Below are 24,916 nucleotides of genomic sequence, written 5' to 3' on the forward strand. Positions count from 1 at the left end.
GAATATGTTTTATCCAAATTACGTCCTACTTCAGTTTCAAATCAACACCAAGGGGAAATGTCTATATCAGTTTAAAATCTAGCTTGAATTGCGTTATCGATACTTCTCTTGTTTATATTTCATAGCACGACCGCTTGATGCCTACGCTGTCGTCTGTCACATGATTTCGCTCATTGATCAGTTTGTGGTGTGTACAAAATCAAGTCGTTGAAATAAGGACATTTGTTTTTGTGTAATTATATTATGTTGCGCACACGTGTTGCATATACGTTCCTTGGAACAGGGTCCGCTGCACTAATCGTGATCAGTAAGTTTGTGTTACATAAAGTTTGCCCCGTGCTTTACCGTTCTAAAATATTTTGCTTTTCAACATCATATGAGAATCGGGCCTTTATTTAGCAAAACAGTTTTTTTTATATTTTATTACGATTATGAATATTCTGTATTTTCATTTTAATCATGTACCTTAGTCCTCGAACTTCATATTTATATATTGCTCCCCAGATAAGTAGATGCCCCATAGTTACTGTTTGCTCATTCATTACTGAACGTGATATGAATAAAATTATAATCATTTAAGTAAAATAAAGTCATTTTCACATGTGAGTATAAAATAAGACAACCACTGAATTCTTACACACCTGTTTCTGTATGCTTAATGTTATGTACAACAAACAGTCTTTACAGAAATTGAAGCCATGTATGTAATTTTTTGAGTTGTGAAGTGTTCAGTCATTAGTATGCTGGAAGGAGAAGTATAACAGCTCAGAGGAGGTGTGGAGGCAGTCATGCAATGAGACTCTTTTCCATGGCCTCAGAATAAAATCATTAAACTGGGGAAAGCTGATCTCTATAACTTTCATACGTGTAGTTTTATAGTATTTCTAACAAGACAGACTCATCTGCATATATGCCTGTTTCCTGATCCAACTTTTCCTTTTGTAAACACTGTGATTTTAAAGTTTGAAAGAACATTATGAATAAGTGTTAAGTTTGTAACACGGACTATAATAAAGTATATCAAATTAATCAGTCAGTTTCAAATATATGCACTTCCAGTTCCTGAACACACATCTAATTTCTAACCTTAAATTATTTTTAAGTGATGTAAAAGTGATTGAATTTGTTACAGTTCTCTATTATGTCTTCACTGGGAAAGGAGAACGTGTCAGTGTTGGCTGGTAAGTTTAGGTGTTGAAAAATACCATGAAACTCCAAGGCAAGTGTTACATCTTAATTTAATTATTTTAATTTCCCTACCTGTGTAATGCTCTACTTTTCCATAATGCTGTTAACAATTTTGCAGTGAATAATGTACAGTAGTGACTTTGAAAATTCAGACATTTGCAGAAAGCATGGACATTTTGTGTACCAAATATACCATTCCAGAATACTGAGCGGCTTGAGTTTTTGACTGCAATATGGTCATGATGCAGAAAGTGACCACAGATGTAAATCTGAACAATTATAAATAAATACTCTAGGCAGAATCATCAGTGAAAACGTTAATATATTTAAAGTTGTAAGATTTGAGGTTTTCATGGCAGTGACTACAAATAATGCTGTCTTCTGGGCTGTGGCTACATGCAGATATTGTATAAAGAGACATTTCGGAGGAACGTATCACCTCCATCTACAGGGCAATTACTTGCTTATGGAGCCGAGCCCTTCTTGAGAAGAAGCCAAATCTGCAGCTACTCAAGAATTTCCCACCATTTTATGGAACCTGAAGGTTCATTACCGTGTTCACAAGAGTCCTCTACTGGTCCCTATCCTGAGCCACATCAGTCCATCCCATCCTATCTCTCTAAGATCCATTTTAATATTGTCCACCCACCAACACCTTGGTCTTACCAGTGGTCTCTTTCCTTCTGGCTTTCCCACCAGTATCCTATATGCATTCCTCTTCTCCCCCATTCGTGACACATGTCCTGCCCACCTCATCCTCTTTGGCTTGATCTTTCTAATTATACTTGAGGAAGAATACAAGTTATGAGGCTACTCATTATATAGTTTTCTCCAACCTCCTGTCACCTCATTCCTCTTTGGTCTGAATATTCTCCTCAAACACCCTCAATCTGTGTTCCTCCCTTAATGTCAGAGACCAAGTTTCACGGCCATACAGAACCACAGGCTTTTGTATATTATCATCATTATGTTTTTGTAAGCAGACGAGAAGACAGAAGGTTCTGGACTGAATGGTAGTAAGCATAACCCGAGTTCAGTCTCCTCTTAATTTCCTCCTCAGTCAGGTTTTGATCTGTTATTGTCATTCCTTAATATCTGAACTAGAAGAAAGAAAGAAAAAATCTCCAAGCAAGGAACCAGCATGAGCAGTTGACTTATCACTTAGTCTGCAGCCATGTGCTCACACTGGTTCCTCATTTGCAGATATTTTCTTTTATCTTCTACCTGAAGATGGAGGCGATACATTCCTCCGAAACATTGGTTTATACAGTATCTACATGGCGCCACATCCCAGAAGACAGCGTTCTTCATATTTAAAGTTGTAGAAAAACATAAGATGGTTGATAAAATCAACAATTTTCTGCAGCATTTTTAAATAAAACTGTTGAGTATATATTATATTTAATCCAGTAATTGTGTGGCTTAGAATCAGCAGTTTTCTGTTACACTGGTTACTGTTTTTCAGGTTTCTGGAACAAACGAGTCCTTACATGTGGGCAACAGTTGGAATTGGTCTGTCAGTGGCACTTTCTGTGGTTGGTGCTGCTCTGTAAGTTCTACATTCATAACAAACTGAGAAGTTATGTGTACATCCTAATGCACTGTTGGCACTACTCTGTTTTCTTATTTTTCAGAGGGATCCATACAACAGGTGTGAGCATTGTCGGTGGAGGTGTGAAGGCACCGCGCATAAAAACAAAAAATTTGATATCTGTTATTTTCTGTGAAGCAGTAGCAATTTATGGTCTAATCACTGCCATCGTTTTGTCCGGAATGCTTGAGGTATTACAGTAAATAATATTTAGAAGTAAATGTATACAATTTACCTATGTCATTGAAAATATAATATGGCAAAAGTAGAGGCTGTGTAAAGATTTGACAGAAGCTGAAAACTTCACATACCGAAACCTCAAATCTCTGACAAAAGTTGACGTGAAGTACAAATTTCATCTTTATTTGTGTAATATTTCTTTTCTTCAGCCATTTACCTTTACAAGAGCTATGGACATTCCTGAAATTCGTGGTCAAAACTGGCTGTCTGGTTACTTAATGTTTGGTGCAGGACTGAGTGTAGGACTTGTGAACCTGTTTTGTGGCATAGCTGTAGGAATTGTAGGCAAGTATATTCTGCATATACTCCCTCGTTTATGAATTTGAATAGAATATTTAAAGTTAATAATCTTAATATATTTTGTGTCATTATTTCAGGTTCTGGTGCAGCTCTTGCTGATGCTGCTAATTCTGCATTGTTTGTAAAGATTTTGATTGTAGAAATTTTTGGCAGTGCTATTGGCCTGTTTGGTTTGATTGTTGGAATATACATGGTAAGACAACATTTCAAGAAGTCAGTTTATCTTAGTCTCCTGAAATGAGGGACTTGTTAGAGATATGTTAACAAACACTGATTTCTTGTTGCTAAGATCAGATACTTTACCTGCAAATAGTTCTGTATATTTTCATAAAATAAAATTAATAATGCACATTCACTTTGTTTCACGGTCTCAGAAGCTTATGACAGGCCACGGATAAACAATTTTTATGAAACGTCACAAAATTAATCAGAATGTTTGTTGGCTCATAGATTTCTGTAGATAAAACAAACAAACTCTGTGGTTTAAGTCTGCAAACGAACTATACCAACCGAGCGACCGCTGCTTGTCAGTGAAGTTTGTGTGGTCTAGTGGTCAGAGTTCCTGGCTACAGATCCAGAGGTCCAGGTTCAATTCCTGGCACTACCAGATTTTTCTGAGTAGTGGGTCTGGAATGGGGTCCATTCAGCCTTGAGAGGATAATTGAGGAGCTATTTCAAGGAAATAATGGCTCCGGTCTAGAAAACCGAAATTAACGGTCGTTGCACTGACCACAGGACACCCTCTATCTGCTAGAGTTGACTTCTGTAGATAAGTATTTTTAATTAATGAAGATTAAAATTTACACACACCTTTTGATTAACCTTTGATTGCTGTAAATTTTTACAATATTGTTTCTTATTTTAGTTCTGACCTGTATCAATAATATTTGTGAACAGTTCCATGCCATTATATCACCAGTGTATGGCCCACATACTGATGCATTTGTTTCTTTTCTAGACTTCCAAAGTAAAAATGGGTGACAAGATGTGAGCCCGCTAAAGAAGAGTAATAGTGACAAATTGTGTTGGTGTAATGTGTACAATACTGTATATTTTTAGTTGAGTGATAGGGTGTTGTTTGACTTCTGCATCTGTGGTGCTGGTGTTATGTTGCAGTGTACATAGTTACTTAAAGTATTTGTCATGTCATGTAATAGTTGAAGAATTGGTGAGAATATGTATATGTACTGTAATAACATTTCATATTTAACCTTTTTTATGTCATTTCCTATATTTGATGTTCATTATGAAGTTACTGAAGTGAAGTACGCTTGGTAGGAATCTCATTTCCAAAGATCTTTGTGTAGGTTATGCATATTCAGATCAACACTTCAACTGATATTGTAAATATTATACAGAGCACAGTATTTAAGTGTAAATAAGTCCATATTTAAGTTTTTTAAAAATTTAGAAAATTCTGGTGACTTGAAAATCATTCCTGTACAGTAATACTGTGTGATGTATCTTGCGAGGTTAGTGTGATCTTACCTATTTTGTAGAGTTATCTTCAGTGTATACATTAGTGAGAAACTCAGTACAATTCCTTGTGAGCAGAAAATAAAGGAATACAGTAAATTTTGGTTACCCAGTATCTAAGCATCCATAATTCTCCTGCTAGCAAAAATTCCAGAACTTACTTAAAAGCAAGTTACAGTCAGTCAGTGAATTCCTTTCACTCCATTTTGGAGCATCCATAAAGCATCTCCAACGGATTCTGTTCCCAGCCAGGCTCTTGACCTCTCCACAGATCTTTCCTGCTTTTCGGGCCTCTTCTTCAACAGTTCTTTCCCGGGTTCTTGGTCTGCTTCTCCTTCACTGCACCTGAGGATATCAGTCCAGGGCTTGCCTCTGTTGCACTCTGATCTTTATGTAGAGTGTGTCCTATCCATTTCCTTCTTTTTATTGCTGTGGCTACTGGTAAAAAAAGTTACAATGAGCATATATTTACCCATCACATGGTAGTTCTCCCAGCTGCCACTAGTAGTGCTGTCCATACACTTCTCACACAGGAGGTTTGTGGTAGGAGCTAGTTGAATTTGTGATAATGTTACAGTATATCCAAAATCTTTCATCCACTGACTGCATCACTTAGGAAGATTCCGATGCAAGAGCTAAAGTGAAAACTTGTTTTGATTTCTATAAGTCCCCACCCCACCCCCAGCAACTATCACATTCATGTAACCAGCACCCACCCCCCCAATACATACTGGATAACCAGTAGTTTACTGTATATAGTTTTGTTTCAAGTGTTTACATTTTCCGATAGAAACTGTTGGAAACATGTTCATGCATTTATTCAATATATTTGTTGCAAACATCTATGTAACATGACATTAATCATTGTGTCCTGTGTACTCGTATGTTGTGACCTGCATGATGAATGAAAGGTGAACTGGCACTTTTAAATTTCTCTTTGTGTCAGTCTTTAATCACTGGCTGAAAAATGCTGTCACGTTTGTTCTGTCATGCATCTTGCGTACAAGTTTTGTTTGATAAGTGTGTCTGTTCTCTAGAGACTTCATCCATGGACTTGAAGCACAACATGATTTGTCCAGTATATTGTTTTGTTTCCACATGGCATATTAATATAGAATGTTCTTTGTTCTTTGTATAAAGTATTGCAGTCAGAACAAAACGCATAATAAACTTAATACTTCTACAGAATAGTTTATGTTTAGGGTTTTGGATGTAAGTAAGTATGTTTCATAATGAAATACCTGTAAAGAAGGCAGTGAAATATGTTTCATCGGTGAATGTACTTGCATAATTAAATTTCATATGGCTAATTAATATTACAGTATGCGGGTTTAAATTTGTACATGTGTTATAATTTCAGTTAAATATCACAGATCTGTGCCACCCAGTTCATTATATTAACTTTAGGTTAGCTGGAAATGTTACTGTACATTCAGATTGTGGTCTTCTTGGCTGTGACACCCTATAGTATTGTAGGTGGATACTGAGGGTTCAGAGGAACATGTTGCATCCATCTTCAGTGTTGTGTAGGAATTGGCTGGGTTATATAGGCAGGTTACACAGTAGCATAATTGGTTGAGGCAGTATACTACAAGCCAGAAGGTCACAAGTTAAAGTCCTGAGGAGGTGGATTTTTTTTAAATTTACCTAATCTTTCCAGCCGCACTACTGTGCTGGGGTTGACTGAGCCTTGAACAGAAACCAGTACCAGGAATTTTTCTGGGGTTACAAGAAAAGTGATCATGAGACCTGAGGGAGGACTGAGCCTGATCTTGACATATATGAAAGATGGGTAAAGATACAGTGAGATATGGAATAATCAGTAGTCAAAACTTATATTACTATGTTTTGAATTAAACCTCTTATTAGGTGTATGCAGAGGGTAGAATTCTTCCTAATATCGCATTATTTATGCAGCTCTTGGTTTTTAAGTATTCTCACTTTTCATGTACATGCTAAAAAAGTCATGATCAGTTGTCAGCTCTGAAAAGAGAGTGCACAGATTATTATATTGAGCAGGTATCTCTGAAAATATTTTTCCAAGATATTGCCTTCTAAGTGATAACAGAAAGCACTGTACTTTTGTTGCTGCATTCTTTTATGGATTTGACCCACTTCTACACCCTTCACCTCCTTGTTTGGACCCTTGTCCATCAATCATCTTCATCAGCAAATGGATGGATGACCAGAGCTTTCAGCTTGTTCAGCAATTTATCACTGATCTTGATTAGGACATGGTAACTTGCTTATGTTTATCAAGTACTGTTCAGCAACATGGACAATTTGATCAGTAACTCATCTTATTAACATCGTTTTTTACTTTAGGTTCAGTGTACCATACAAATATATAAAGACAGTGGAACTATCAAATTGGTGGGGAGGGGGGCATGGGACTAAATTTGGTCATGTTTTTATGATTTCTAATTCTGTATTTTTAAGGGCATTAATAATTCTCAGTCGATAGAGAATGGAAGTGATCACTTGGTACAAAACATAGGTGCTATTGTGGAGAAAATTGATTAGAAAATCTCGGTCTGTACTGTGTGAGGGTAAAAGGTACACTTGTCCCTGTGCTTAACTAATTAAGCACTATGCCATGAAGGCGTATGGGGAGTGGATGTATAGATCCAAATTCTTTTGACCTCAGCACTAGTTGGAGGTGAGTGGTCAGCTTCATGCCCCACTGTGTGAGGGTTCTCACAGCATATGTAAGTTTGGAGAGTTCATTCAGCTTGGTGGCTAAAGGTAAAAAAAAAGGTAAAGTTGTTCCTGTGCTTAACTAATTAAGCACTACGCCATGAACTCTTATGGAGGAGTGAATGTGTAGACTATCTTTTCTTGATCTCAGCACTAGTTGGAGATGAGTGGTCAGCTTCACGCCCCGGCCGCTTTACCCCCGGGAAAACAGCCCCTGGTAGGAGGCTGGGTGGGCCTTGGAGCCAGTCTGGACAACATGCAGAATTAAAAATTCTTGCCCCCATCAGGACTGGAACTCAGATCACTTGGTTGTCCAGCTCACAGCCAGTTGCTGTACCGACTGTGCTATCCCGGCTCATTATCTGGATAGGTAGGAGCAGAAAAGAAAATGATGCCAAAAGTAGAAATGGGCAAGAATATGCTTTTACGCTGCCCCAATCTCCTTATAAGCAAGAATTAACTCCCACCAATTTACATTTCTTTTGACTGCTGAAGGAACAAATGGGAGGCCCGAGATTCAACTTGAGAAGCAGGCCAGGCAGAATGTCCATCATTTTTTTATAGAGATTTCAGAGAAAAAAACTTTGGTGAATTTAGGTTTACAAAGTCTGCATTATGGTAGAACACACTTTTTGGAATTAAGAGAATGATACAGACATGGATTCCAAAACTCTTGCGACACATTTACAAGATACATAAGATGTATAATTTATAACACATGCTTCATAATAAGATTGGTTTGAATAATGGATAAGGCATGTGGTAGCATAGTTGGTTGAGGCACTGTGGCACCAGGCAAAAGGTTGTGGGTTTGATTCCTGATGAAGCCACTGGATTTTTCAATTGACCTAATCCTTCCACCCTCATTCTCGCCCTGGTACTGACTCAGCCTTTAACAGAAATGAGTACCAAGAATCATCCTGGGGGTAAAGGGCAGCTGAGGCGTAAGGCTGACAACCTCACTGCCATCTATGAGCAGAGTGTCTAGAAAGTGTGGACACCCTGACATCTCACAACCCTATGGGCCTCCACAGCCAGCTACAGGGACAGCTTCTGAATGATGAATATGCAGAAATGAATGAAACTCTAAATCTTTTGTCAGAAAGGCAACTTTATTGTTTCACTCTAAGAAAACAGTATACTGTGTCTAGAATATCTTTAATGGTGTGCTGTCATCAGCAACATAGGTCGTTAAGTTGTCATTAGAAGGTTACTAGGTTTTGTTTTCATCATACGAAGGGGGACCCAAAAATAACCCGAAACGACCTGTTGCGTGCGCATGCTTTGTAGTTATGAGTTGTGCTGCTAGGTGGTGTTAGCTGGGGGTCTCCCGTGACTGTTAGTGAGCTGGCGTCAGTCTGAGTTAAGTGGTTTGTCTGTGGTGCTCTGTTGTGTGCGTTCCTGTTTCAACCCCTTGGCGATTAGTGAGATGGCCGACCAGAAGGAACAAAGAGTGTGCATGAAATTTTGCTTTCTGTTAGGGAAAACTGCACTTCACTCTTCAAGTCGCGGCAAACATTCACGCGGTTTTCTCTTTGGTCATATCCGAGCAAGCGAGGAACAAATTTTGCAGACACCCGTTTCATCTGCAGACCTTCGGTTAAAATTCGCTGGACCGTGCTCCATGAGATGTTCGTTTCCTCAGAAAGTTGGTCAATGGTCTTTCAACGATCTTCATCAATTTCACGCACACTCTTTGTTCCTTCTGGTCAGCCATCCCACTAATCGCCAAAGGGTTGAAACAGGAACGCACACAACAGAGCACCACAGACAAACCACTTAACTCAGACTGACGCCAGCTCACTAACAGTCACGGGAGACCCCCAGCTAACACCACCTAGCAGCACAACTCATAACTACAAAGCATGCGCACGCAAGAGGTCGTTTCCTGTTATTTTTGGGTCCCCCCTCGTACAGTGGGAACCAAAATTGTAATACCAGAGATCTCAGACACACAAGGCTTCTCTTCCACTACTCAAATATAACATAACCTCAGAGGTCATTTTAGACAATGACTTGAACAAAATCCCTACATTCCTTTCATAACTGTCACATATAAATTCAAGAGACTAAAATATGTTTATATATACTTTTCATATTACCATTAAACTACGAATTAAAGAATGAGGCTAGAAACTCAATTCTGAAGTCATGTACAAATAATTTTTTTCGTACAGTTTCATATTTGAAGAAAGTTGTCTTCTGGGTTTAGGCACCACAGCTACTGCTCTCCGCAGCTATTCAACTCCTCTGAAGATGGAGGCGCTACGGTCCTCCGAAACGTCGGCCAAAACAAAGAATACACAGTGCCTAAACCCAGAAGACAACTTTCTTCATTGTCATTGCCGTGAAAACCTCAAAACTTACATAGTTTCATATTTGTTCAGAAGTGCTAAGATAAACTAACTCTTTACAGCATTAGAATGAAGACAGAGGATGAATATAGGCTGTATTCACCACTGCCTGTCTTGTGCTTTCAGTAAAGACAGCATTCACATCTTACATAACCCACTCAAGTCTACAAATGAAGTTGAGCGTGTCTCTATCTGTGAAATGTGGTTGTACAAGTATTACTCTTTCAGCATATGTGCAAAAGGGACACACAATATATTTCTGGAATTTTCAGAATAACATACTAAAGAAAATCCTGGGGTATGATGAAATATACTGTAGTATAATAGACAACACTTTATTTCTATCAGAAACTTGAAACTCTGTGGTAAACAGTAAGTCCTTGTAAAGACAGAACAAGTTATGACTTAACATTCACTTTCTGACAATTTATGACTTAGAAAACTTAACTATAAAAATGCTGTATCAAAACATAGTATAAGTATTACACAAAGTTTGGTGAAATATTGTACTGCTAAGTCATGGCATATGAAGTGTAACAAAAACATTTACAAAATCGCATATTTCTGTGTGTACAAGCTACCATTTCCTCTTATAAAGTTTGGAGTAGACTTCAATAAGTTATGAAATTATGGCATTACATATATCATCAGTGTTGCTGTATGTATGAGGGTTCCAACTTTTAATCAAAATGAATGAAAATGGCAAATTTTAGTTTCCTACACCAAGAGTTGGCAATCTTTTGGCACTGGCAAACTGCATCCAACTTCCACCTTTTAGTGTAGGATGCACAACTCACACATAAACAAGAAATAAAAATATAATCATTAGTGCATAGGTATGTTTGTTGTATACATACAACAGTTATATTTTATCCGATATCGTTACAGTTTTCAAATTATTTTACTTTGGCCATAGAATGTTGAATGATTCCCTAAAGTTCTGCACTTTTTGGTTTATTATAATTCATAGATGAGCTTCACAAAAAGGATTCACAGGTCACAAGACCCACCCATAGGCCACTGGTTGCAGACATGTGCTCTACACTCTTAACAGTTTTTTATAGCAGAAATGGAGACTGAAACAGATGGCTTTTTTTTTTCGTAACACACTATGCAAAGACTGTTCTAACTCTAGCCCTAATTGAGTTGGAGCTTAATTTTGGCTCACTCGACCAGTAATGAAACATACTTCCATGAGATATGACATGCCCATGTTTAATACAGACCAGCTGGGCTCTTTGACTTGGAATGACACATAACACATACAACTGAAATTCAAGGAGGCCTGGCTGAAAACTGCATTTTTATGGCATGATCTGACACAGAATGCCTTCAATGTCCCTTTGCCTTGGATTTTACTTTACAGTACAAGCTACATTACATATGGCACCCATAATGTGTAATAATTGTGCTAATTGAACTTCACTCTGCCAATGCAAAATAAGTTGTGTTACATAACTGCAGATACCAGACTGAAACTTCCAATTGTATCCAATTTCTTCTGTAAAGGCCAGTGCCCTTCTAAACATATCCAGTGCACCTATCACCCAGTAACAGCCATAAAAAAACTCTTTACAAACGCTTCAGTATTTGATTGATAATTGTACACTTATATAAAAGGCCACGAAGGAAAAGCAGATATTATGACAACTCTGTATCTTACTTTTCAGTTGGAATTGCATAGAATATAACATGTTTCCACTTCATGTGTTTGATGACTTCAAGATTTCAAAAATATCATCAAAGGCAGCTCTTAAGCAGTCTATGTAGCCTGGACCATCTCTTGCTGGAGGATAACTTGCCACAACAGCACCTAGACTTTCGTCCCATATGCTATAGCTGAATAAAACAGTAAATAAACATATTGAATAGAAATACACTGTACTCAGTGTGGTTCCCTGTTAAGAAGCAAGTCAAAAATACTGTACAGGATACAAAACAAAAAACAAATTCTGTGGCTCTAGTCTGCAAGTGAACTATACCGACTGAGCGACTGCCGCTTGTCAGCGAAGTTAATGCCAACTTTAGCATATAAAGGTGTGTCACATGGTCAATGCAACAAATCCCACAGCCATTAATTTCGGTTTCCTAGACCGGATCTGCTACTTTTCCATTCAAGTAGCTCCTCAATTATTCTCATGACCCCATTCCACACCCACTACTTCTCAGAAAAAGTTGTAGCACCAGGAATCGAACCCGGGACCTGTAGGCCTGTAGCCAGGAACTCTGACCATTAGACCAGAGGCAGTCACGTGTACAGGATATATCCTGTGATATTTAGTTTTCAAGAAGCATGTCAATATCAAATGGCACAAGCTATCAAATGATGAAACTATGGGGGCCTTATAGTTAACAATAAGTGTTCAAAGCAGCATCCTAAGACAGACAGCATTGTGCCATACGGAATTAACATGTTGGCATCAACTGCTATTGCAGCTGCTTGAAATTTTGCCATGAGATCTTTGATAGGCATGGAATGGACTGCATAAATGTGCTCCTCTGTTGACCCTACAGGAAAACTCCACTGGAATTAGACTTGGAGACAACAAGGCATGCATTCAGTCCTCAGCATCCAGTCAAGTGTTACGGATATACCACGTTCAACTACTACACGTGTGTGCGTCCAATTAGCATGATAATATTAATACTGTATTATAATCCTATTAACTTTTCAAGCTAAACTATTATTGTATATATATTATGTATTTGTACTTGTTCCATATCCTATGGTGTCAACCACTACTTGGATTTATGGAACATAAATAAATTTAATTTCATGCAAAATGAAGGTAAATGGTAAAGTCTTTTTTGTGCTTCAGTGATTAAGCACCACGCCATGGTAATGTTTGCGGAAGTGGAGGCATATTTCCACCATTTTCAACCTTGGCACTAGATGGGAGTGAGTGATCATTTTCATGCACTTGCCACTTTACCCCTAGGGGAAGAGCCCCCAGTATCTATCTGATATGAGGGTGGCAGGGCCCAAGAGTTAGTCACGTTAATTTAGAGAAGACAGAAATCTCTCGCCCTTGCCAGGAATTGAAGCCCAGTTCTTCAGCAGACCAGTCCATAGCTTGTTGCTATACCAACTGAGCTGTTCCAGCTCCAACCATATAAGATATAATAATATAAATAAAAATGAAAGCTTAAAACTTACGCTAGACCAAATCCATCCTTTACAACGGGTCCAAACCCTCCAGCTCTGACTGAAGGTGATGAAAGTGTAGAAGTAGAAAGTATATTGTGATTTATGGCAGCATATGCTGGATCTTGGAAGATTGCAGGCAACTTTCCTCCACCTTGCTCTGCAAGCCTACGAAGTCCAAATAGATGACGATCAAATCCTTGACCTACAAAATACAGAAAATATGATTAATTGAAAATAAATTACATTAAGACTTACCATCATGGGAGTCCATAATTTGCTTATCAAATCTGGGTGACAGGGTACATTTGCCACATTTACCAACCATCAGGAGCATAGTTTTCACTACAAATATGCTGATTAATACTGCACTCTGTCCATATGTATAACACCACCATATAAAACATCTGGGTTTTATGTACTGTAAAGGAATTAAGCTGTGACCAAAGAAAGTGTGATCAAAACATCCATGTGATCTTCTGAAGAGTGTGTGACCAGGGCACACAACAGAGGCAATAAAAAGAACTTGTAAAATCAAGCATGCAGTTAGCTGTAATCCCAGGAGGCCTTCCTAGCCAATTTCTGACAGTGAAAAAAAAAAAAAAAAAAAAAAAAAAAAAAAAAAAAAAAAAAAAAAACAATCCACAGANCCGGAAGGTCGCAGGTTCAAATCCCGATGAGGTCATTAAATTTTTTTTCAATTGACCTAATCCTTCCAGCCACACCATGGCCCTGAGGTCGACTCAGCCTCTAACAGAAATGAGTACCAGGAATTAATTTAATAAGTTTCCTGGGGAGTAAAGCATGGCTGGCACATAAGGCTGACAACCTCACCACCATCTTTGAGCCGACTGTCTAGATAATGTGGGACCCTCAATGTCTCACAACCTTATGGGCCTTCACGGTCTGGTACAGGGATAGCTTTACTTTTTTTTATTTTTTTACTTCCTAGCCAATTTCTGACAGTGAATGTCTCAGTTACATATTCTTGTAGCAGTTATTGAAACGTGAGAAAATTTCTACATCATTCAAGAAAGTGACAAGTCATAATATCAGTAATGAGTGTAATGAGTCACTGGGCTCTATGAGTTGAAACTTCCTGTCTCATTGTTTCTCATGCTGCTGCAACTTTTTACTCCATAGATACTGCTAAATTTGAGTTAAAACATAAAATATTTTTCCTAAAATTTGCCGTCTATAATCCAGGCATGCCTTATGGTCTGGAAGATATGGTACCATGAAAATCAGGGAACTGCACTAGAGTATGAAAGTGTTAAGTTTTACTGATTTCCTTATACAATACTTCATCCTCTTTCTCCCATATGTATGAACTTAGAACAGAGAATGGAAAAATGTGGAAATAATTTTAAAAAGATACAAAAATGTGATGTCAAAAATAAGACCAAAGACTTACAAAACAAGAACAAATCTTACTAGTGCAACAGATATCAATAAAACCGGATTCTTACATATCTATCACTTGTATTATATGCAGTGGAGTAGCAACTGAACTACAATCATAACTTTCAAACATAACTCTATACTACTTGTATAAGAGAACCAAAGATTCACCACTGAAAATAAAAACCCATGGTATCACACAGTCCTTCTTCGCCTTTTATACTAAAGACCATTAGCATTACCCATAGCAGCTTCTTTTGTGAGAGTAACATGAACTTCTGAACACTTCTTAATCATTGCAGCTAACTCTGAATTGCTTGGTCTGTTAGACCTATTCACAGCTTCACAGAATGTCTGAAAATAAAATGAAATTACAAATTCAAGCAAATTTGCAATAATTGTAATGTTACTATTAAAAAGGTGGGAATTATATCACAGCACCAAGTGTCAAAAACATAATTCAGTGTAAGGTTATTCTGTCTTTAATTTCATAATCTTTTATATAAGTGTTAGCAACAGTAACACCCATTTAAAGAGCTTTGCAGGGATCATGATCACTAAGAAAGTAAACGTCACCTACACAAAATCACATAATCATCAAATCACTATAGTCCATTCGCGGAGACGAGAGTGTCCTCATAAACAAATGCACACGGTACCTCCTTCGCTTTTTGAATGAAATCATGCAGTGATCACGTGATGCGTGTAACCTTGCAGGGGCGTCCAAAGTTCATTCTTCAGTCTGAACGCAGGTTAACATGCGTCAGAATGCAGTGAGTACACCGAAGTAACTGCGCACTTTGTCCACTCCTTGCTGTCAGCTGTGGCGACGCGGGGCTTGCTTTGTTTACGCTAACTGTCTTGTCTCCGCGAATGAACTATAGACAAGTTCTTCATAATACACTAACCAACAAATGTACCTATACACCTACACAAAATGTAGTTCATAACTGAGTTTCATAGTGATGTCAGAATTCACTGTTTTAGTTTTCTATGACTCAAATTTACCTATTTCCATTTTTCCACAAACATAAAGTATATGAAACTAACTGCCTCAATAAATGGTCTGTGTACTACTGTAACCGTACGCACCCTTCACGGAGGTATCTTATCTGTTTATGCTTAGCGATTGTGTTTGGCTGTGGAAGTGAGATGCCCCGGAGGGTTCATGGTCCTCTGAACTGGCCTTTTGTTGCGAGGGACAGAAGGGAGGTTGGTGAGTCCATGGNCTCCCAGTGGAAAGTTCGAGATGGGTAACAACGTGGTTTCTAAAAGCAGCGGTGGTAATAGGGGAGTGAGGGAGTAGAAGCCAGGGAGTGAGGAAGTTCAGGTGGAACCTGTGCTAGGGGGTTAACCGATCGAGCCCGCATCCAAAAAACGATGTAAGCGAGCCAACACCCGTGTACCCCTGGGATATAAGGCTCATTCCGCTGAATTTAGTCGAGGCATACACCGCGTGAAGTAAAGCGTGTGGGGACGGGTGTACTACCAACACAAAATAATACATTTCAAAATGCCAAGATGCAAACAGCAAACTGCCTAAAAAATGGCGTCACCCATACAAATCATGAACAGAAGTGGGCAAAAGACATCAAACAGCGACCTTTAAATTAGTGTGACAGAGTGAACATACCATACACACACGAAGGAAACAGAAACAGGAATGAATTATAAAGAACTTGACATCAAAAGAATATGTTTGACTTACTAGTGACAAATAACAAAGCATAAGACAGTGAAACTGAATTTAAACTTCTCATTTTTTTATGTTAAAACACTGATATATGAAATCATTAAAAAGCCATGAAAATATGTGCATGACACTTTGCAGTAGGATTTTACCTCTGACTTAGAAACCATGCTAAAACAAAAATTGCCAACACAACTGATTCAGCAAACTCAAAGTATCAAACATTTCTTTCCAAAATAAAAATCAGCCTGTATTTTAATGGCTGGCTGTATTAACATTTTATACTACATACCGATATTTAAAACACACCTTTGTAGCCATTGTGCATGGTCTGAGAGTTTCTGTTCTTCCATGTTTGAAGGCTGCTGTACTACTAGACTCATAGGTAGCCACAAACTTCCCAACTTGCTTGTGGAATGCCACCTAGAAGTTTCAAGCTGATATTTTACTAAAAACAGCACTAGCTTTCAAATATAAATGAATGTAACTTGTTATACAACTGACATAACCCATCATAAACTCCACGGCCTCTAGTCCACAAGCAAACTATACTGACAGAGCAACAGCCGCTGGTCAGCAAAGTCAGTGCCAACTTTAGTGGATAGAGGGTGTCACATGATCAATGAAATGGATCCCATGGCTGTTAATCTTGGTTTTTTAGACCGGAGCCACTATTTCCTTGAAATAGCTCCTCCATTATCATCATAAGGCAGAGCGCACCCCGTTTCAGACCCACTACTTCTCAGAAAATCTGGTAGCACCAGGAATCTTACCCAGGAACTCTGACCACTATGCCACAGAGGCAGTCACCTATATAACCCATCATACCAAATATAAATGTTTATTTAACTTACATATAAAACTTAAACATTTTCTTAAAGAGAGACTTCAAGAAGCAGTACACCCAAGAACTCATTTTTAATACCAGTTCTCAAACATCCACATCACACTCAGTATGCTTTCTGTGGCATGACACATAATGTCTATTCTATTTATATAGCGAAAACCACATCCATGCACAGAAAACAACAAACAACATTTCCTGCCAATCCACACTGAAGAAAACGTCAGAAATTTATGTCTACCGTTACCCCTTCCAACGTGACAAATTATCATCTTTCATACATATGAATAGACTGTATGAACTATACAGAAATTTATTTTCTCTTGATTTTACTGTACAGACTGGCAGTGAATGAACTGTGCAATGAAATATGATTTTATTATTACACTGTAATACAGATCACAACACAGTAAACTCCCCGTTATCCAGAATCCAAGCATCTGGAATTCTCATCCAACTTCCAATAATTTCAAATAAAACTTAATATTTTTATGAAGTTCTTCAAAAATATGCAATGCGCATATGTTCACCCACCACATAGCATTTCTCCTAGCCACCCCTAGCAGTACTATCCCTCATTCTCCTTCATGCAGGTGTCATATTTGTGATTGCATTACAGTATGTAGGGCAGTCAAAAAGTTCCCAGAATTCTCCTGCAGATTGAGAACAAGCGATAAGATAGCGCACACGCTGTTGTGGTGGGAAGCTCAGCATGTCTGCCCGCATGCGCAACAGGTCTGGACAGATTTCAGTGTGCAATGTCGCTACCGTTCCATTTGAATTAGACGTGAGTGTTGGTCATTCGGCGCAATGTCGCAGTTCGAACAGCATTCAAACATCAACTTCATGTGCAAATTGGGAAAATCTGCTTCAGAGATGCTATTGGCCCTGCAGCAAATTTACAATGATACTGCACTAAAGAAATCTGCAGTTTACGACTGGTTTTCCCAGTTTAAGAATGGGTAGGAGACATTACAGGATAACCAGTGCAGCAGGAGACCTTCGAAATCCAGAACCGAAGAAATGATTGGAAAAGTGGGACAACTGATTCGATGTAATCGAAGAATGACCATCGCGGAGTTGGTACTGTTACTGGCCATTTCTACGTGCAAGTTTTACAGAGGTTGCGCGATGCGGTTCGGAGGAAGCAGCGTGACAAGTGGCAGAGACAGTGGTTTCTGCATCATGATAATGCACCGAGCCACACATCGCTTGTTGTGCAGCAATTCCTCACCAAGAAAAACATTCCTGTCATCACTCAGTCACCATACTCTCTGGATCTCGCTCCGAGTGACTTTTGGCTGTTCCCTACTCTGAAAATGGGCCTCGAGGGGAAACGTTTCGCAACCATGGAGGACATCAAATCAAATGCGTCGGCTGAGCTCCGGAAGATTCCAAAAGAAGCCTTCCACCACTGCTTCCAACAATGGCAGGATCGGTGGAGCAAGTGTGTGTGCGCGCGCGCAAGGGTCCTACTTTGAAGGTGATTAGGTAAGCGTTGCCATATGTCCTACCATAAGAGTGCTATACCACCATTCTGGGAACTTTTTGACTGCCCCTCGTATATGTATCAAATAATTTTCACGCATCAATCTGCTATGTCATCTAAGATTGCTCCTCTAAAGTAAAGTAATCCCTGTGCTTAACTAATTAACCATTACGCCATGAAGGCATATGCCTGAGTGGATGTATAGATCAACATTTTCTTGACCTCAGCCCTAGTTGGAAGTGAGTGGTCAGCTTCACGCCACGGCCCCTTTACCGCCGCGGAAAGAGCACCTGGTACCCATTGGATAGGAGGTTGGGTGGACCTCAAGAGCTGGTCTTGACTAATTGGAGAAAATTCTTGACCCTTCCGGGACTTGAACTCCAACCCCTCGGTTGTTAAGCCCGTAGCTAGTCGCTATACTGACTACACTATTCCAGCAGCAAAAACGTGTTCTGACTCGGTACTATGTTTCTGCATGAGTTCTCCTCATGCATCTGGTAGACTCTATTGCCCATGATGCATGAGTAATGGGGAGTTTACTGTATTATTATTATTACTATTATTATTATTGTATACTGATCTATTTCCAGCTTGAATTGTTCTTCACTGTCACTTTGTGGCTTTGTTTCTGTGCATCTGTTTCTGTATCTTTATTCACGCTAACTTTGTAATTGGCCTTAGGCTGTTAAATTAGCATGTAAATAAATAAGAATTGAANTGGAAATTTACTTGTTTTATTTTTCTCGCCTGTTAACGCTTACTTTAATTTTCCTTGGAATTATTATTAATTTATTGCCATTATACAGACTGTCATATTTTGTATTTAGTTTTTTAATTATTTGTGTGTTTCTATGTACTCGTACAACTTTGTAATTGGCTTCTGTGCTGTTAAGTTTGCACATAAATAAACATGAATTGAATTGAATTGAATTATTGCTGTTCTTAAGTTCTTGTTTGCAAAGTGTGTATATAGGGTTCTACTATATTTAGTCGTATAAGATTTACAAATCTCTTACCTGAAAAGCGAGCTGCATGAGTGAATCCGGGCTAACTTTGAAATTCCTGCAGTCCTTCCTACCGTGATTTAGAATCTCGATGTAAGTGATGTGAAGGGAATTGCAGAAGGCCTCATAATTTTTCTTACCTTGAGAAACATAATCTTTTGCTTTATCATCCAATTTGAATTCTGTTAACAAAATAAAAGTGAAAAGTGCCGTTAGGTAGATCAAAATAATATCAGCATGAATTACAGTTTTAGAATGAACAAAGCCAGATCACATAAAATTACACACTAATGAGCAGTAAGTTCTGTTGATGCTGAAGTGAAGAAGTGATGACTATGAAATGGATATTTTAAATGAAGAGGAAAGGGATACAGGAAAATTATGAATGCTCAAGACCTCGAAGTTATATGCTGAAATGTACAGAAAAACTGAGGTTCAAAGGTAAGAAATGACTAGAGAAGATACCAGAATAGCAACATCAATATATACTACAATCAGATAAATCACAAATCTGTTAGAATATGATGGCAGAGATCACAAATGTTATATGTTCACATTTACCCAATTTCAAGTGGTGTTCCATGACTGCTACACGAGTTTCCTTTGGTCTGCACAACCATATTTAAGACCAGAAAAAACTCTGTAATGTAAGGACTGAAAAACATTCCATATCCTACCAGAGCACTGAAGGGTCACATATACATGATTTCAACTGCAAGCCTGAACCACAATGGAGAAGTTTTTGGTTAAAGTCTGAAAAAAAGGTAAAGCTATCCCTGTAACAGGCTGTGGAGGCTCATAGGGTTGTGAGATTTTGAGGCTCCCACATTTTCTAGACAATTGACTCACAAATGGTGAGGATGTCAGCCTTACGTGCTGGCCGCCCTTTACCCCCAGGAGTATTCCTGGTACTCATTTCTTTTAGAGGGTGAGTCGACCCCAGGCCCATAGTGTGGCTGGAAGGATTAGGTAAATTGAAAAAATCCACCTCATCAGAATTTGATCCCACGACCTTCCAGCTTGTAGCGTGGTTAAAGTCTGTGATGGATCAGAATTACTACTGGCCACTGATGTGCAAAAGAAGCTAAAGGTTAATATATCAGTTTAATACACTATAGATAAAATCTTGTGTCAGTGGGTGAAAACCTCTAAGATCTGCAAATCTGATTAGGACTAAAGTCTTTAGCCTTCGTTAAAAATTCCGAACACAGTTTTCTCAACATCAGGGAAGTTAGGTATTTGTGTAAGAAAATATATGATATTTGTCATGCCATGGTGTACATTAATAATCAGTGATTAATAAATACATCTACATGTCATTCCGCCGGTCACGGTAGCCGAGCGGTCTAAGACATGCACTGTCTTCACTTGCTCGGAAGCCAGGATCGTGGGTTCGAATCCCACTCAGGGCATGGATGTTTGTGTGCGTTTTTCTGTGTTTGTCTACAGGTAGAGGCCTTGCGACGAGCTGATCACTCGCCCAAGGAGTCCTACCGAATGTGTAAGATCTAGTAAACCAAAGTGAAACGGAGAGTTTCATGGAGGTAGGCCTAGGCCCAAATTGGGGCTGCAGTGCCAAAAAAAAAAAAAAAAAAAGTCATTCCAAGTGGGTTAAGAGTTGGTTTTGTGAAANCAGCGCCACAAAAAAAAAAGTCATTCCAAGTGGGTTAAGAGTTGGTTTTGTGAAAAGGAAAAACATAATCACACACCTTTTAGAAAAAGAACAAAAAACCTTACTACTAGGAATCATCATAGCCTCAGTGCGTGTATGTGTCTATGAAGAGCAGAAGTTAAAATCTGCGGTTGAGGTTTTGTGAAACAAATTGGAATGGACATCTGCAGCGGTAGCATCTGCCCATGCACAATTTTCTCCCCAAACTTTTAGAAAAATTTTGTATGTATGGCTGCCTTTAAGGTGAGTTTACAGAAAATGGTACATATTGGACATCCAATATTTGTGCTTTAAATCATCAATAGACACTCAGCACACAACACTGATTACTACTATATAACTACTACTTACATCTACACAGTGGTACAAAACTGAGCTGAAATCTACTGTGCATTTGAAAAAGGTGCACTGTGGATCTACCACCAACTCTAAAATACATCATAAATCTTCTTAAACATAACATTGCAGACTAGTAGTAAATTTATATACAAATTATATGCTGGAAGTGAAAACAAAATTTGTGCACCTAGACTCAAGGAACACATGTTTTGCCCATCTGTAATAAGACACAGAATACTTACCTAATTTTCTGACCAAACTCTCTGGTCTACAGTTGGATGGCTTTGTGTCTGGGTGAATTCGTGGATTCTCAGAACTGTCTTTCAACATGTCTTGGAAATATCGAAGGATAGCAACTCCATCTCCCCATGAGTGTTCAAAATTTAGAGCCGCATATCCATCCTTGGTTATGAGCATCGAAAATGATTTATCAAACCACCTAAAAAAAACAAACATTTCAATATTATTCTGTCTTTCCGAACCCAACTTTTACTCCTTATTAACATAGTTTAGGGAATCGACAGAATATGTTACATTACTTTTATTTCCTTACATATTGTTGCTCTGCATTCCAATTTTCATATTTGAGAATAAACTACATAATACTTCCCCCCTGCACAAATAAAAACTGAAGAATTAATAAAGTTAATTCACTTTTTTTAATTTGCTTAGTGGGGGGTGGAGTCCAACTGGGTCCACTCGGCACGGCGGCCACTGATTGGCCTATTGTAGCCTGCCCCGGTTGATTATAATGGAGAATTTGGTGGAATGAAGATTGGCAGGGGAAACCGAAGTACTCGGAGAAAACCCACCCCAGCGCCACTTGGTCCACCACAAATCCCACTTGACCAGACCTGGGATTGAACCCGGGCCACCGCAGTGGGAAGCCAGCGACTAACCGCTTAAGCTATCGTGCTGCCAACCCACTAACTTATTTTGTGAAAGAATTATACACGGCCTTTATTTACTCTGATGATCAGAACTGAATGTGCATTCTAAGTGAAGTTTCACGCTTTAAATGACCATAAATAGACTGTAAATGGACACAGAACACATTTTCTTACTTCATGGCCTATTGCATATTTAAATTATATGACTTAACACATTTATATTCCATCTGTTAATGTGAATACTGAATCCTTTTATTTCTTAGAGCTCAGGCCAACTGAAATAAAATGCAAGTTTTCTGTTGAATGTTACATGCTATACTCAATGATTTATAGAATATAAACAAATGCAAGTACACAAAATGAACTGTTGAGTGTTAACACACTGCATGAATATGCAGGTCTCAAACAAGTGAACAGTCTTTTGTTTCAGTGTATCATCTCTATTCTGCAAGAATAGTATACTATTTAAAGGAGAGGGTTTACAATTTAGTATTTGTACATACCATCCATGGGAAATCATGTTAAACACTGGCCTTGAAGCACCATTTAATAATGTGTACAACTAAATGAGAATACAGGAGAAAGCAGGGGTAAGCCAGTAGTATGAAAATTTTAGTAACAAATTATGAGACTTCCTGTTGAATTCTCAGTGGGTATTATATTAGCAATATGTTAAAATATTTTAAACTTTACCTATATTACCAGTATGTTGGAAAGAAAGATAAGTGGAGATACTTTCTCTTAAGCTGAGCAGGTTATATGGTTACAGCTAATAGTTGTGCTTATCATCAACATGAGATTACCTTGGGAAATCACATACATACAGAATCTGAACAAAAAAAAAAAAGAGGATTGATAACTTATCCACAACCTACATAATGATATATCAACAAATAAAGTTATTTAGCATAAATAATAAGAATGAATGCTGGAAAATATTGTGACATGTTGCGCAACGGAGAACCCCTCCCTACCCAGCAGTAACGTGGCAACTCAGGCCACAGTGACGTGGCGGATGAGTCAGCGCTCCCCTCCCCCCCCTCCGCACGGTAACGTAACGCGCAATGTGCAGTGACATAAGACGGCGTGAGGTAACAGCGTTGCTATATAACAGGCACACACAGCCACTATATAAGAGAGCTGCACTGCCTGCGACCAGAGCTGTAATGTGGCCATCACCGAGTTCAGTTCCGAGTTAGTTCCGAGCAAGCCAACGAGCGAGTGTGTTATCAACAGTTCTCCAGTCAGCAGACTACAGTTGGAATATAGCAGCCGTCGCGGAAAGAAGAACCACACGTGTGTGTAATTGTGTAATTGGGAGCGTGTGATACAGTGGTACATAGCTCCCCTACTGTAAACGTGTAGACTACTGAAGACAGAGTGAACTGATTTGCGCTTAGGGTTATAAAGCGTGAAACCCCGCAACAGTGTAAACAGATTAATGCGATTAGGGTTATAAAGTGTGAAACCCCGCAACAGTGTGATAATTAATTGTAGCCGTTACTTGTAGGTTGTTGAATAAACCAATTAACAATCTCTTCGGCATCTTCGGCAAAGGAAACACGTTAACAACATATTTAATTTGTAGCGAAAATGGGACAACCTTAAGATGTATGGTAAATGTTGCATCTGACAGGCACTCATGTACCTATATACATTTGAGTTATCAAGGAATAGCACCCATGGTTATAGGAGGGTCATGATTGTCACTTCTGGTAATGATTTCATCTGGTGAAAGTTGTACTGTTTGCTGTCTGTTATTAATATCCAAACAGAGGGTCATCACATAGTAAAGTGGAGTCATGTTTAAAGGCAGATGAACGCAAGAGTGACAATCAGGTACAATGAATCAGTCAAGGAATTCAACACGCCTGGTCAGGAATACACTGACTGATAAACTACAGTGAATATGATCCTTGAGAGTATATCTTGAACCCTCTGATTCCAAATGGGAAGTGTCTTCTGGGACATAATGTTGTGCAGTCCACTGAATGTTAACTGATGTTTCAGAGGAACATGTTGCCTCCATCCTCAGGGTCGAGGAATAAGCCAACCAAGAAACCAACGTGAAAGGAGGAGCACCTACTACTCAGTTGGGCCCATTTAATAGAGTTAATCCCTATCTCTATATATATTTGCATGCAAGGAAAAACCTCGAAAGGGAGCGACAGTGTGTGTATATACAGAGTAACACCCAATGTCTAGCAAATATTCCAAAATTAAACACCACCACTTAAATCAAATAGTGTTCATACCAACCAGTACTCACGAGTGTTCTACTGTACTGGCTGTTTGTTGTTACTGAAGTAAAGGGTCAACACACAGCATAAGGTGAACCTAAAATACTTAAAAAGAGATCTACTCAAACAACATTTTTAACCATCACAAATCTGACACTCACTGGCTACGTCATGTAACTGGATCTGCCTTTCCACTGATCAACGTAGTAAACTAAACACATAGGAATATGTGCAAATAACAAGTTATATGTGTATATATTCATTCACTCACAGAGAGGAGAAAAGGAAGAAATGCACACAAATTTTGTAGGAAAATCCCAAGAAAGAAGACCACATGGAAGGCTTAAGTATAATCA

General features: G+C 38.6%; 2 protein-coding genes across 10 annotated transcripts in view; one reads left to right on the forward strand and one right to left on the reverse strand.

Moving 5' to 3' along the window:
- The first annotated feature begins 149 nt into the window (after positions 1-149).
- On the forward strand, positions 150-6,135 carry LOC111868878 (V-type proton ATPase 21 kDa proteolipid subunit). The gene is made up of 7 exons (XM_023859977.1): positions 150-307; positions 1,133-1,181; positions 2,654-2,737; positions 2,823-2,970; positions 3,169-3,304; positions 3,397-3,512; positions 4,278-6,135. The coding sequence occupies exons 1-7, from the start codon at positions 244-246 to the stop codon at positions 4,308-4,310; spliced, it is 630 nt and encodes a 209-aa protein (XP_023715745.1). The 5' UTR covers positions 150-243; the 3' UTR covers positions 4,311-6,135.
- Positions 6,136-10,165: 4,030 nt separating this feature from the next.
- LOC111869337 (carnitine O-palmitoyltransferase 2, mitochondrial) overlaps positions 10,166-24,916 on the reverse strand; it is a 42,242-nt gene continuing 27,491 nt past the window's right edge. For 8 of the 9 annotated variants that reach the window (XM_023861070.2, XM_023860912.2, XM_023860833.2 and 5 more), the window contains 6 exons: positions 21,673-21,869; positions 19,432-19,601; positions 16,392-16,505; positions 14,635-14,746; positions 13,004-13,196; positions 10,166-11,685 (listed from right to left, as the gene is read on the reverse strand). In XM_023861070.2, the coding sequence (XP_023716838.1) occupies positions 11,550-11,685; positions 13,004-13,196; positions 14,635-14,746; positions 16,392-16,505; positions 19,432-19,601; positions 21,673-21,869 (922 nt within the window). In that variant the 3' untranslated portion in view covers positions 10,166-11,549. Of the gene's footprint in view, positions 11,686-13,003; positions 13,197-14,563; positions 14,747-16,391; positions 16,506-19,431; positions 19,602-21,672; positions 21,870-24,916 lie in introns of those variants that run through there. The other variant, XR_004514015.1, reaches the window with a different exon arrangement.

This window comes from Cryptotermes secundus, unplaced genomic scaffold (genome assembly GCF_002891405.2).
Source record: "Cryptotermes secundus unplaced genomic scaffold, Csec_1.0 scaffold112, whole genome shotgun sequence".
Classification (NCBI taxonomy): Eukaryota; Metazoa; Arthropoda; class Insecta; order Blattodea; family Kalotermitidae; genus Cryptotermes; species Cryptotermes secundus.